The sequence below is a fragment of the Trachypithecus francoisi genome, unplaced genomic scaffold, assembly GCF_009764315.1.
Source record: "Trachypithecus francoisi isolate TF-2019V2 unplaced genomic scaffold, Tfra_2.0 Lachesis_group13, whole genome shotgun sequence".
Lineage (NCBI taxonomy): Eukaryota > Metazoa > Chordata > Mammalia > Primates > Cercopithecidae > Trachypithecus > Trachypithecus francoisi.
In genome coordinates this window covers 45,451,190-45,464,991 of record NW_022681458.1, presented here as the reverse complement: position 1 = coordinate 45,464,991, position 13,802 = coordinate 45,451,190, and the positions used below count along the sequence as shown (strand labels likewise).

Genomic DNA, 13,802 nt, shown 5'->3' with positions numbered 1-13,802 from the left:
AAGATCAGAAGTTTGCTATGTTGGTCCAGACATCTGAGTGATAAGTAAACAAGTCAAGAGAAGACTAAGGGAGAGAGCTAGGCAGATTTTAACAGGAAAATGCATACGGATCAACAGAAGTAAATTCATGCTATTTTTACCCAAGTAGTTCAGATGTTAACCAAGACTAACATTTCCAGTCTAATATTACATGTAGAAAAATTCATTTGCCACAAAGCTGGAAAAGAAATAGGTTAGCAATTTTGAACACTTTATCTTATGAAAGACAACTTTTGAAACTTTAACTTTTTATTACCTAAAATTCTGTATTGTTTAATAAATTTCAAAATGGGCAATTATTTTTAAAATAAAAAAAATTAAGAGTAAAGTTAAACTCTTAACAAAACCCCAGGGCTCTTCAAATAGGATAATGAAAGGAAACAGAAGGTTCAAGTCTGCATTTGCCTCTAGTCTGGTGAATCCTGAAACACGTATCCATTTGCCTTTTGTGGTTCAGAATTTATTGACTCCCAAGTTACTGATTTCCTAATAACATAAAATATGGAATGATCTAATGTACCCAGAATGAAAAAATTATCACAGATCACGTCCTCATGGCAAGGGGAGTTATATAGGAAGCACTCAAGGAGGAAACAGCCTGCTGCCAAAAATAATCACTGGTGCCTGGGGAGAGCTGGACTAGCAGGGAACAGATTTACTGATTGGACCTAATAATCATATTAGAGGGGAAATTCTCAACTCTTAACTCAGGTTCATAGCCTTTCTCATTACACAGTGCTGTACAAACAACAATACTAAACATTTTATTGAACTTTTAAATATGCATTACATTCACCTATGACATATTGTTAAAGGTTGTTTTCTAATGAATATATCTGTATTCATATAAAATGTTAGAACTTTTTTTTCAGCTTTTATTTTAATATCATAGCATACAAACATCTTCTTTCAGTGAGAACCAGTAGTAGCATATCATAATCCAATGGGGACACTACCCATTTTACAGATGTGGGACTAACTTTTGGAAGCTCATTTTTCTGACAGGAGAAATAAACATCTCCCGAGGTTTGTTTAAAACAAACAAACAAACAAAAAGGACAGCAACCTAGTACCATTCACATTTACGTGATAAATGAATTTATAGGGAGCAGTGATTTAAACACAGCAGTTGAAAGTAAAAGCCATATCACAATGCATGGAAAACCATAGTCACATAGACAGGAAGACACACCAGTGAAGTCTCAGGGAAGAGAAAACTACACATAGATGCAAACTAAATGAATTGCCTGCTATCCTCTGGTTTAGGAGGAATCACAAGCAAACCAGGAAAACACAAAGTAAAGAGGTATACCTATTTCAATCTCTTAAGGGCTACCACTTTTACCATGATATTGTGGGAAGAATAAGAAGGAATATTTATCGTAAGTGGTGTGCCACAGATGAGAAAGAACATATACAAAGCTATGTTGGTACTGGGAATCCTTGCTCCAGGTATGAATATAAGGTCCACAGTGAACTTTGACACATAGATTGCTCAGTGGCTCCATTCCATGCATAAATCTGTTATCAAAAATATCACTGAAATAGGAGATTAAAGAAACTCAGCTGATTTCCCACCCCTGTGTTTGTGGGAATGCTCCTCAACTATATAAAACAGAATGTTCTCTTAGATATACAAACTTCCCCTTTACAATGTTATGATAAGCAAAATATTTAACTCCCAAAAACTTGACAGAAAATGAAAGTGCAGTGTGACACACACTCTGGATAGGAGGAGTGGCATTATCTCATTGATTTAAGTTCCCCCTTCCTTTTACTTATCATGACGGCATCTGCTTTCCATGGTCACATTCTGTAAAGACGGAAATATATTTAATAGCTTATCAAATAAATGCATAAAAATAGATTACCATGTGAATCCTATGTTAGAAGAAAGATTATGCTTAACTGAGGACCTTAGATGCCGCTAAAAAAAAAAATCTTCAACAATCTTTAGGAGATTAGAGACTTTCCAGACTCTAAAAAGCAAAAAGAAAACAAAACAAAACTTGAAGCTACCAACTTGGGCCTACAGCTTTTCCCTCTGTTAGGATCTGTTAAGATTCTGTCAAGTCATTACAGAATAGTGACAAATGCCCTGTCCCGGTAGATTAGATCACTTAATCTCTGTGATAGTGGAGATTTAAAGATATGTTAATTCATATGACATACTAATGTGAAGTGCAGAGAAAAAGTGAAAAACTTCTTGAGTTTCCTCTTTTTTGTGGGGGATGGGGTACACTTAGAGGAACAGATATTAACGAGTGGCGTTGGTTGGAAGTGGTAGAAGAGAGAGGAAATAGAGTTCTCTTTATTTTGTGATTAGCAAAAGAGGAAGAATTTTGTTTGTTTGTTTGTTTTGCTTTGAGGTCTAGGGTTGCTAACATTTCTAATTAGACCACTGAGGAGCTCGTTTCTGCAATTTTTTAAAACTAAAACTTACACAAGATTCTCTAGGGGAACATGGATTACTGAGTGGATGCCATAATAAACAAACATACAAAATCTTCACTTGTATAATTATTATAATTTTTCTATGGTTAAGAACAGCATGCTTATGTTGGGGAAAGCACTAAGAGGTGAGTCAAATGTTATTAACCATGTGAAACCACGTGAAACTGGGATTTTTATATGCTCAATGTTTATAGTATAATACTTGATATGTTGTGTAGCTTTAACCTTTACAAACTGTAGAAGGTAGTGACAACTTTAAAGACATGAGACCAAGGTCAGGCACAGTGACTCATGCCTGTAATCCCAGCACTTCCAGAGGCCCAGGCAGGCGGATCACCTGAGGCCAGGCATTCAATACCAGCCTGACCAACATGGTGAAATCCTATCTCTATTAAAAATACAAAAATTAGCTGGGTGTTGCGGCGGGCACTTGTCATCCCAGCTACTCGGGAGGCTGAGACAGGAGAATCGCTTGAACCCGGGAGGCGGAGGTTGCAGTGAGCCGAGATCGCACCACTGCACTCCAGCCTGGGCGATAAGAGTGGGACTCCGTCTCAAAAGAAAAAAGAAAAAAAAAAAAAAAAAGACGTGAGACTGAGAATATCGTAAGAATATTTGGTAATTTATTTTCAAACAACTATATACATATATATTTTTACATTCACTATGTGCAAAATGCTATTCTAGATATTTGAACAGTAAGGAGGAAAAATAATGATGAGTTGGATAAGATCCCTATTTGCAAGGCTCTTAAAATCTAACTGGAAACTAACACATAAGGACTTGAAAAGTCAAATCAAAACACAAAAGTCATAAAGTCAAAACAGTACAAAGGACAATGTGACACATTTCATGACTAATCATCAAAATAGTGTCAAGACCAAAGGTTATTGCAGCCAACTGTGCCATCAGAATTATACAGAGAGGTTTTGAAAAAATAATTATTAGGCTCTACCCCAGACCTCTTGAATTAAATTTCTGGGTAGGGCATGGGAGAACAGGGGGTATAAATTCACAGAAGGGAGAGGAATTGGAGGAGGCAGGACCTGGCATTTTGTATTATATAAGCTTCCCAGGTCATACTGATGAAAACAGTTTGACACAACTTAGTGGATCAGTATTTGAGAATCACTGCTGTGGGCCAGGATGGTACCACCAGGCAAATATACTTCTACCAGTAAAGGTGACAACTGGAGTTGGGGGTAAGAAAGATTGTCGGCAGAAACTCTTCTTTTCCTATCCCCACTGATGCCTAGCACACTTTAGATAGAGAAATACTAATCTAGGTCATGAAAGTGAGAGTCCACGGTGGAGTTGAAAGATTTCAAGGAGGGAAAGCTTCTGCTGGGTTTTAGTGGAAAAATCTTGCTTCCCAAACTTAGAAGGAGAGAAAAGCTTGCCAGGGAAGGGGGAACAGCATGTATTCAGGAAAGTAAAACTGGGCTTGAGGCATGATGCTTTGAAAAGTTGTTTAGAAGAGAGGGTTCATGCAAGGGGAGGCTCAGTTTTAGAGAATATCACATTCCCTACTTAGGTTCTAATCTGTTTTTATTATGGAAAAATGTGAATACCAAATCTGGAACTCTACACATCTCAATTCAATAAACTGTATGCTACTTTCGCTTACTCAAGTTACACTCAAAATGGTTATGTCATTAATTTCATTATAATCTGCACATCTAGGATAAACTTTTGGCTTAATATTTTTGTGTTTTTTTTTCATATTTCTTTTTTAAAATAGGGTTCTGGATGTTTAGTTGATTTTACTCAACCTTTTTTTTCTTTTTTTTGAGATGGAGTCTCACTCTGTCACCAGGCTGCAGTGCAGTGGCACGATCTCGGCTCACTGCAACCTCCACCTCCCAGGTTCAAGTGATTCTCCTGCCTCAGCCTCTCGAGTAGCTGGGTCTACAGGCATGCACCACCATGCTCAGCTAATTTTTGTATTTTGAGTAGAGACGCGGTTTCACTATGTTGGGCAGGATGGTCTTGATCTCTTGACCTCGTGATCTGCCCACCTCGGCCTCCCAAAGTGCTGAGATTACAGGTGTTGAGTCACCGAGCCTGGCTGATTTTATTCAACTTTTATACTTAATAGAGAGAAGTCAGCACTGGAATACCTGGTGATGATGACAAAATATTTGCATACAAGATGTTTTAGCAAAGGATGTCAGAAAGAAAGAATAAATTTCCAAGACAAATATCAGTACAACTAAGATTTAATGGTTTGTGCTTATGCAACATGAACCACATACTAATATTATTGTTACCTGAGTGAGTGATTCCTGGTAAGATCAGGTTGACGCTCCTGTAGAATTTCAAAGATATTGGGTTGACGTAGAAATGCAACAATCTTGTCATTGTAAGCTGAAAAAAAATCAGAAAAGACAACAATTTAAAAAAGAATCTATTATTAGTTATATATATATAAATCCAAACGTGTGTGTGTGTGTGTGTGTGTGGTGTGTGTGTGTGTGTGGTGTGTGTGTGTGTCAGGTGCAGTTGCGCTCTTTCACCCAGGCTGCAGTGAAGTGGCATCATCTCAGCTCACTGCAACTTCTGCCCTCACGGGTTCAAGCAATTCTCCTGCTTCAGCCTCCCAAGTAGCTGGGATTATAGGTGCCTGCCACCACGCCCAGCTAATTTTCTTTTTGTATTTTTAGAGGGGATGGGGTTTTGCCATGTTGGCCAGGCTAATCTCGAACTCCTGACCTCAGTTGATCCACTTGCCTCGGCCTCCCAAAGTGCTAGGATTACAGGCGTAAGCCACTGCGCCCGGACTATACATCCAAACTTTTCAAAATCATCTGTTTTTCAGCCAGGCATGGTAGCTTATGCCTGTAACTCCAGCACTTTGAGAGTCTGAATTGGGAGGATCACTTGAGCTCAGGAGATTAAGACCAGCCTGGGCAACATAGTGAGAACTTGTTTCTACTGAAAAATTTAAAAAAAAATGAAATCTGTTTTTCTGGCTAATATTACTTACACTCAAAGTTATAGTTTAGAACTAGACTGTGCTCACCACTATAGGTGCTTACATTCCAATTTCTATCTAACCTTTTATATGATTATTGGACTTAGATCTGTTAGCTGTGAGTTAAACATTCTTAGTAAACTCATTTGATAAGCCATATTTATTATCAAATGGCAAGATGAGGTCACCAACGAGATTCTAGATCTTGATCATTTTAAGCTTACGAAAATCAGCCTCACAGAAACGACAAGTCAGAAATGAAAAACCATCTTCTGATTAATTAGCAGCCAGCCAGGGAGGTAGAAGAAATGCAAATCAAAACCACAATGAGATACCATCTCACACCAGTTAGAATGGCGACCATTACAAAGTCAAGAAACAACAGGTGCTGGAGAGGATGTGGAGAAATAAGAACACTTTTACACTGTTGGTGGGACTGTAAACTAGTTCAACCATTGTGGGAGACAGTGTGGCGATTCCTCAAGGATCTAGAACTAGAAATACCATTTGACCCAGCCATCCCATTACTGGGTATATACCCAAAGGATTATAAATCATGCTGCTATAAAGACACATGCACACATATGTGCACTATTCACAATAGCAAAGACTTGGAACCAATCCAAATGTCCACCAATGATAGACTGGATTAAGAAAATGTGGCATATACACACCACGGTATACTATGCAGCCATAAAAAAGGACGAGTTCATGTCCTTTGTAGGGATATGGATAAAGCTGGAAACCATCATTCTCAGCAAACTATTGCAAGGACAAAAAACCAAACACCGCGTGTTCTCATTCATAGGTGGGAATTGAACAATGAGAACACTTGGATACAGGGCGGGGAACATCACACACCGGGGCCTGTCGTGGGGTGGGGGGAGAGGGAAGGGATAGCATTAGGAGAAATACCTAATGTAAATGACAAGTTAATGGGTGCAGCACACCAACATGGCACATGTATACATATGTAACAAACCTGCATGTTGTGCACATGTACCCTAGAACTTAAAGTATAATAATAAAAAAAAAAGAAACAAAAGCGTTTTAAAACAAAGATAAATGGAGAGCTGGTCTAAATTTTTTTTTTTTTTTTTTTGAGACTGAGTCTTGCTTTGTTCCTAGGCTGGAGTGCAGTGATGCGATCTCGGCTCACTGCAACCTCCGCCTCCCGGGTTCAAGTGATTCTCCTATCTCAGACTCCTGAGTAGCTGGGACTACAGGTGCATGCCACCAGGCCTGGCTAATTTTTTTTTAATCTTTACTAGAGACGAGGTTTCACTGTGTTAGCTAGGATGGTCTCAATCTGTCGACCTTGTGATCTTCCCGCCTTGGCCTCCCAAAGTGCTGGGATTACAGGCGTGAGCCACTGCGCCCAGCCAACCTAGTCTTATTTAAGACGGAGCACGGAGCCCATATGGCCTCCCACCAGTCTGTCCATTCCACCTGCCTTAGGCACTTCAGGTTTGGCAACCACTGATCTACTTCAACCTCATCCTTTTAATAACAACTCAAGTTGTTTTTTAGGACTTTTTCCTACATTCATTTATTTTTATTTTACTATTTTAGAGGTTCTTGCTGCCTTCTATTTGTGACAAAAGCCCTTAAGAATGTGCTCTCTTTGATTGTTTATTTTGTGAGGCTGCTACAGATGCACACGCCATTTAAATTCTGTCTTGGCCTTAAATATATACTAAGTATATGCTTGTCCAAATTCTTAATTTATAATGATTGCATAACATATTACCTTAATAAATTATTTTTCCTTAACTTCAATAATCTAATATAATACCTCTACTCAGGAAAGGTAGGGTGCTATTAAAAAACAATCTCATCCTTTAGGAGATTATAAGACAGAAGCCCTTTGAGACTCAAGTACATAGGATTTTGTTGTACATTTCTTAAGGATAATGCAGAAATTTCTCAACACAGGGCAAAAAGTAGTAGGCTAACAACAGGAGAAGTATCAGCACAGTGTATATGGTACAGATAATAGCACAAAAGGACAGATAATTTCTGGAAAGGGATGACATACCCACTGGAACCATGTCCTGGTACTGTGGCCTACTGACTGTATTGAACGTACTGGATGGCCTGGGAAGAACTGGTGGTCCTGCATGTCGAGAATCTTCTCCTACCTGCAAACAGAGGCATCTTTTATATTCTGCACCAAGAGCCAGAATGCTCTGTATCAGCATCCCAAACCAAGTTGTTCAAAATACTAACAATGAGCATGGTGAAGTACCACTTGATCAGAACAGACACCAGCGGTGGAGCTGAAGCAGGGTTCTTAGTTATTGAAAGCCTTGTTTTAGTGGCTAAATGGGGGGCGGGGGAAGGAGTTGAGGTATCCACATTCTTGAGAGGGGCTGGGGCAGTGACTCTTTACCAAGTGGCACAGAAGTAGTTCAATCTGCTTATAATTACTGAGGCTGCAGGAGCTAAACAGCAGACTTGTTCATCAGGACCAACTTCTGCGTTGACAGAGCACAGTCTGCAACAACACAATCAAAGGGAAGACTGAGTGGTATAAAATGTTTTGGGGCAGTGCCAAGATATTTCTTCTTTTGGCTAAGGCAGGCCAGGGAATTCCCTGGCTCAGCAGAGGAGGGGTTGAAGAGCAGCAATCTTCATGTGGGGTTCCGAGTTAGTACACTATCTCCTCAGGAGCAATTTTCCATGCCTATTAGAACACCTGGTACAACAGATCTTTCTGGTTTGAGCCTCCCACACCAGGGTGCTAATAGGAACAGGTGCAGAGGAGCTAAATAGGGTTGTCCTAACCTGAATTATTTATTGCACCTAATATAGATTTAGAAACTCATACACACAAGTAGATAACCAAAAATACCCATTAACAGTCTTACCAGAAAACTCTAATGTTGTTTTCGCTTCTGCTTTAGCATTTTTCCCCATATTACAGAAGTCTTTAAGACAATAGTAGAACAGCAGTATAAGAGATAATAAGAAAAAATAACATACTGCACTGGATTTATAAACTGGGATTTTGAAAACAGACTTTTATTCCACCCACAACCATTTGCAGCCCTTTTATCATATTGCATCACTTGGGTATTTGCTGAAGATTTTTCTAAAGACCCTAATGCTGGAAATATCCTCCCCACCCTCCACCGCTTGCTTGTCCTTTAAGAATGCTCTCACTCATTCTTCAAAGAGTAGTTCAAATAGTCCCTCCTCAACAAGGTCTTCCCTCTCCTTCAAGCCCAAGTTAAATACAACCTTCTCTGAGCTCCCACAGAACAAGCAGAACAAGCAGCTGCCATTGTGAATAGTTTATATTATTTGTCAATTATACCACAATAAAGCTAGAAAGATACAAATAAAAAGAAAAAAACATGATTATCTAAAGGTATATTTTTCTTTCCCAACTATTAAAAAAGAAAATTTACAAAGAATTTTTCATTCATATTTTTATTCATTTGTAGTATGGTTTCATGTTTTCCTTGCCTATTAAGAATGCGGGAAATGTGTGGGCCAGGCGTGGTGGCTCATGCCTATAATCCCAGCACTTTGGGTGGCCAAGGCGGCTGGATCACAAGGTCAACAGATGGAGACCATCCTGGCCAACATGGTGAAACCCCATCTCTACTAAAAATACAAAAATTAGCCGGGTGTGGTGGCAGGCACCTGTAGTCCTAGCTACTCGGGAGGTTGAGGCAGGAGAATTTCTTGAACCCGGGAGGCAGTGGTTGCAGTGAACTGAGATTGCGCCACTGCACTCCTGCCTGGTAACAGAGCAAGACTCAGTCTCAAAAAAAAAAAAAAAAAAAAAAAGGATGCAGGAAATGTGTTACTTATTTGCACCCCTCATAACAGCAACCATTATGTTTCTTCATTGTAGTAGGTGTTTGGTGTTAGCTTGTTAGATGGAAAAAACATCAATCTTTCTACTGACTGGAATATTTGCTGAAGGAATACAAGATGGTGGCTGAAATGACTCATGTATGTAATTAGAAGTTTTCTCATTCTGCTTCTCTTGAGTTACTGGCTTTGAGGAATGAATACAGCTACTCTCTGGGGAAATCTGATCACTAAGTACAGATTGTTAGTCAGATATCTGATCATTTCAACACTCCAATATATACTTTCTCTCCTTACAGTATGCTGCATGTCTCATCATTTCCCAGAAAAGCCAAAGGTCTTCTCTCTGAGACCTCAGTCCTTGTAACCAGACCAGCAGACAGTGGGCAATCCCTCTGATGGGCAGCACTGCAGGATGTGCATGCTTCCAATAGTTGTGTCAGAAAGGACACTCCCCTGGAAGGTTTAACAATGTGGAGGGCTGGACGCTCAGTCTGTATGGAGTTATCTCTGGGCCACTGCTCAGTTTCCAGTCACAGGAGGAAAAGCCTTAACGTATCCCTTAGGGACCCTCTCTCATAAAGGCTACTACTACTAGACCATGAAAATAATTCATGTTCTAAGGTAGAGGGGTTGAAAAAAAATGAAAGTATAGCTATTAATCTCATGCATGTTTTCCCAGAAAAATAGTCCTAACTAGACCAAACAGCCAGCTTCATACTGTGAAGTCATGATAAGGTGAGTGGTTAAAGGGCACGGGCTATGCAATAAAATATCAGACAGAGCCCTAATTGTGCTACACATTGCACACAAGGTCCAAAGGTGAGAGGTCTGTTCTGCTTTTAAGATGAATGCTGTTAGCGTCATTCAGTTCACCACTAATGGGTTACATGACAGCAAGTTAAAGATTTATTAGCTACCCATAAAACATAAATATTTTTGCACATACCTCATCCTGTAATATATTTGTATATCATTTTTATATGAGCTCTCATGTGTACCCTTCTATATCTGCACTTACAACCAGTGAACACATGATGCATTGGAGCAAGTATGTAAATCATGAGGGGAAATTCCAAGAGTAGAATTTTGATGAATCAGATCCAGTTATTTACTGTATTCATATGTTTTCTTATGCAAAATATATAGCTACAAAGATATTTTATATACAATATAATATTGAAAATGTGACATGCACATAGACACAGAAAAGGCATGTAAAGGCCGGTAAAGGATCCTAATTCTGAAGGGAATTTTCAGAGACAATGTAAATCAAGTGATGGTATATAATCAAATCATAAGCCCATAGGAAGGAGAAGAAAACTTGACTTAAGACATTTCTTTTATATATTTAAGCTGCAAAAGGAAGAAGTGAAACAAGATTTTTTTTGTGTGGTTTTTTTTTTGGTTAGGATATTAGAGGGCCCTCATGTGGTTACCATTGGTGCCTGCAAACGGGTTAAGTAGAGCAGTTTTTAGCAATTCTTAGTTCAGCCCATTTTCTCTAGGCACATAAAGTATATAAAACAACTCTCTCAAAAATATCCTAATTTTAAAGAATACTAGTGAGGATTCCATAATTCCATAGCCCTGGATGAATATTTTAATGTAATATAGAACACTTCACTTAAGAAATTCTATATTTAACCAAGTTACATTCATTTCTTCCTGTGAGGCTGAAAATGGGTGCGCAAACAGGCTTATCAGCTCCCTGTCTTGAACATTTTAGTACATTATCAACTCCCTCTCACCTTCGTCTGAGTCAAAAAATCTTAAATTTCTTCAGTTTTTCCTCACATATCCTACCTTTTTAAATTTGTGATTTAGGCTGTATTTCCAGAGAAGCCCTGTCAACATTTGAAAGCTTTTCACCTCTAAATCAAACTCAAAAAAACAAAACAAAAAATACTTAAAAAAAAAAAATCCAATTCCTCAAACCATCACATTCTAGAAGCTTCTATCAACCAACAGGTCAGTCCCCAACATGCTTGACTCACCTCACCCGCACTGTGGCTGCGTTGCCTCGTCAGGTGTTGCCGATGAACCAGCGCACTTGTGGGTCTACTGCTCTGAAGTGGGAGCCGGGGATCAATGAAAGTGGTGGTACGGGAGTTGTGGTCCACAAAGAACGCCTGGGATACAATACACTGAGTCAAATACATGCCGCTCACATGTCTTAGCTGACCTATAACATCAGACGGTCAGGAAAAGACTCACTTCTGAGTCACAATCTTAGCTCTATTTTCTCATAATTTTCAATCTTTGGGGAAATTTCTCCTTACCCCCACAGGACAGATCACATTAGAGAAAGCCAAGCTTAGATGAGATCCAGAACGAAGAGAGCAGGAAGGAACATTATGCCTGGTTTTAGGAAATACTCTACAAGATAGTCATCAAAGATATGATCTGAGAAGGAAGCCAGAAGAATGGACATTTGGGCTTCTCTTAACTGACGGTCTTTGAGCTTTTACTGTCATAGGTGGTTATTATAAAGTTCTTATCACCTTGAAACTTTTAAACATCATTGACTTCTCTTCTTTTTTCCTTCTCCTATACAGTAAGCCACCAAATCCTTCTCATTTTCTCACTGTAGTATCCTCTATTTGTCCCCTCCCAGCCCAAACACCACCCCATTATTTTGGGACTTTATTTTATGTGTGTAAGTACTGGTGGTTTCTCAGCTGCTCCACATCTCTATCACTGTAGTCATTTAACTGGCCCATTACTACAGGAATATTCTTTCTAAACACTTCAATTACATCACCACCCAATCCAAAGCTTCTCGTGACTATCCATTGTCCACAGAAAAGACATCCCACTCTTTGGTCAGTTTTTCATGACTCTTTAACAGTCTGCCTACATGCCTTTCCAGTTTAGTCACCCATTACATACCCATTCAAACTCATCACATACTGTCTAGAACTTTGGGTAAGCCACTTAAGTTCTCTGAGCTATATATTTCTTACAAAAACATATCTCTTTCATTCCTAACAAACATTTCTCCCCCACAATGTGTTAGGAGAGTGGAAACCATGTCTGGCATGATCACTGTAGAATCTCTGGTAACATGAAATCATGAATGAGCATAAACCATTTACCTCAGCATTGCGGTAACATGAAATACAATGTAGCAAAGCATTTTTTGGTCTGTTTGTTTAATTCCAAAACTATACAAGTGCTATCTATCACTACCCTTAGGGGCCCAAAGTTGTAAGTTTTCAAAGTAAAATTTACTCAAGGTAATAATGAAACCCATTATCTTAAGTACAATTAGAAATTGTAAGTTTTCCATGATCAGATAGTTAATTAGGTCATCAAAGATGAAAGGGGCTATTAGGAGAGCCAGGAGACTCAATACCTATAAACCAAGTGTCAAGGCACATGATGTATGCCAAATAACAGGCAAAAAAGAACTGACCTTTCAAATCGATGGAGCTCAGTTAACAAAGTACCTTAACACCTAGAGATGAAGCTATCTAGGCAAATGCCAGAGGCAGATAGTATATTTATGCCTATTTAGAAACCTACTTTCCCATTACGGAACAGAATGTTTCATATGGAACTGTATGTACATCATCAAGAAATGGGGCAGGTCCCATATAGAAAACATTTTTACATCTTTATAAAGAAATAACTTTAAGCAATGGATGTACCAGAAAACAAAGCAGAAAAATGGACAGAACAGGAATCTTTCCCAGTCCTTTCTCTTACTATCCAATTTCTGAGTACAAAAAATAAAGGCTTGGTGTGAGATTTTATTATCAGCCTTACATCCTGGGTAATGTTTCCTCTTCACTAACCTTGGATGAAACATCCTTCTTCTCAGGTCTTGGAAAAAGTACTCCAGTGATAAAACCTATGTGGACTTGCATTGACAGGTTCTGACCCCAAACGTCACATTGGTCCCATTTGGTTCGTGCTTCTAATACAATTGTCCACTATTTCTGCCACTATTCAAAATGTCATAAAATAGCAATTAAATTATTTTGTACCAATGGATGTGGCTAATACCTATTTTTAAATAATACATATTAGAACCAAACCCATATCCTCTTTATGTAAATGGAGAATAACAAGCTTTTATTACTAACACAATCCTATTAACCATCTTGTTTAAGGGAAAAATACAAAGAGCATAAATTAGAATGGCCTATTTACCTAATTTCTCAGGAATGTTTTGAAGGGATGGGTGGTCATTAACGGCACAATGATGCACTTGTAATTATAAAGACAAATGGGTGTCTACATGTAGGTCAACCGTGATTTGCATGTAGTGTCATAGCCTAATGTGATTTTAAGAGGCTTGTCTAAAATCCATTCTTGAAAGAACTATACTGCAAAAGCCTTGAGAGTAGTGACTCTATCTTACTCACTCTGTTATCCCTAATAGCTTTTAGGGCTGTGCCTGGGAGAAAGAGGGTGCTCAGATAAAAACAAATTGCCAAAAACTTGAATTTCCAACCAAAATACAAGGAGACAACTAACAATTAACTAACCAACTGTTAAAAAG

At 38.7% G+C, this 13,802-nt stretch overlaps 1 protein-coding gene across 2 annotated transcripts in view; it reads right to left on the bottom strand.

Moving 5' to 3' along the window:
- HECW2 (HECT, C2 and WW domain containing E3 ubiquitin protein ligase 2) overlaps positions 1–13,802 on the bottom strand; it is a 389,957-nt gene that overhangs the window by 67,729 nt on the left and 308,426 nt on the right. For both annotated transcript variants that reach the window (XM_033230785.1, XM_033230786.1), the window contains 3 exons: positions 11,290–11,424; positions 7,506–7,608; positions 4,764–4,860 (listed from right to left, as the gene is read on the bottom strand). In XM_033230785.1, the coding sequence (XP_033086676.1) occupies positions 4,764–4,860; positions 7,506–7,608; positions 11,290–11,424 (335 nt within the window). The remainder of the gene's footprint in view (positions 1–4,763; positions 4,861–7,505; positions 7,609–11,289; positions 11,425–13,802) is intronic.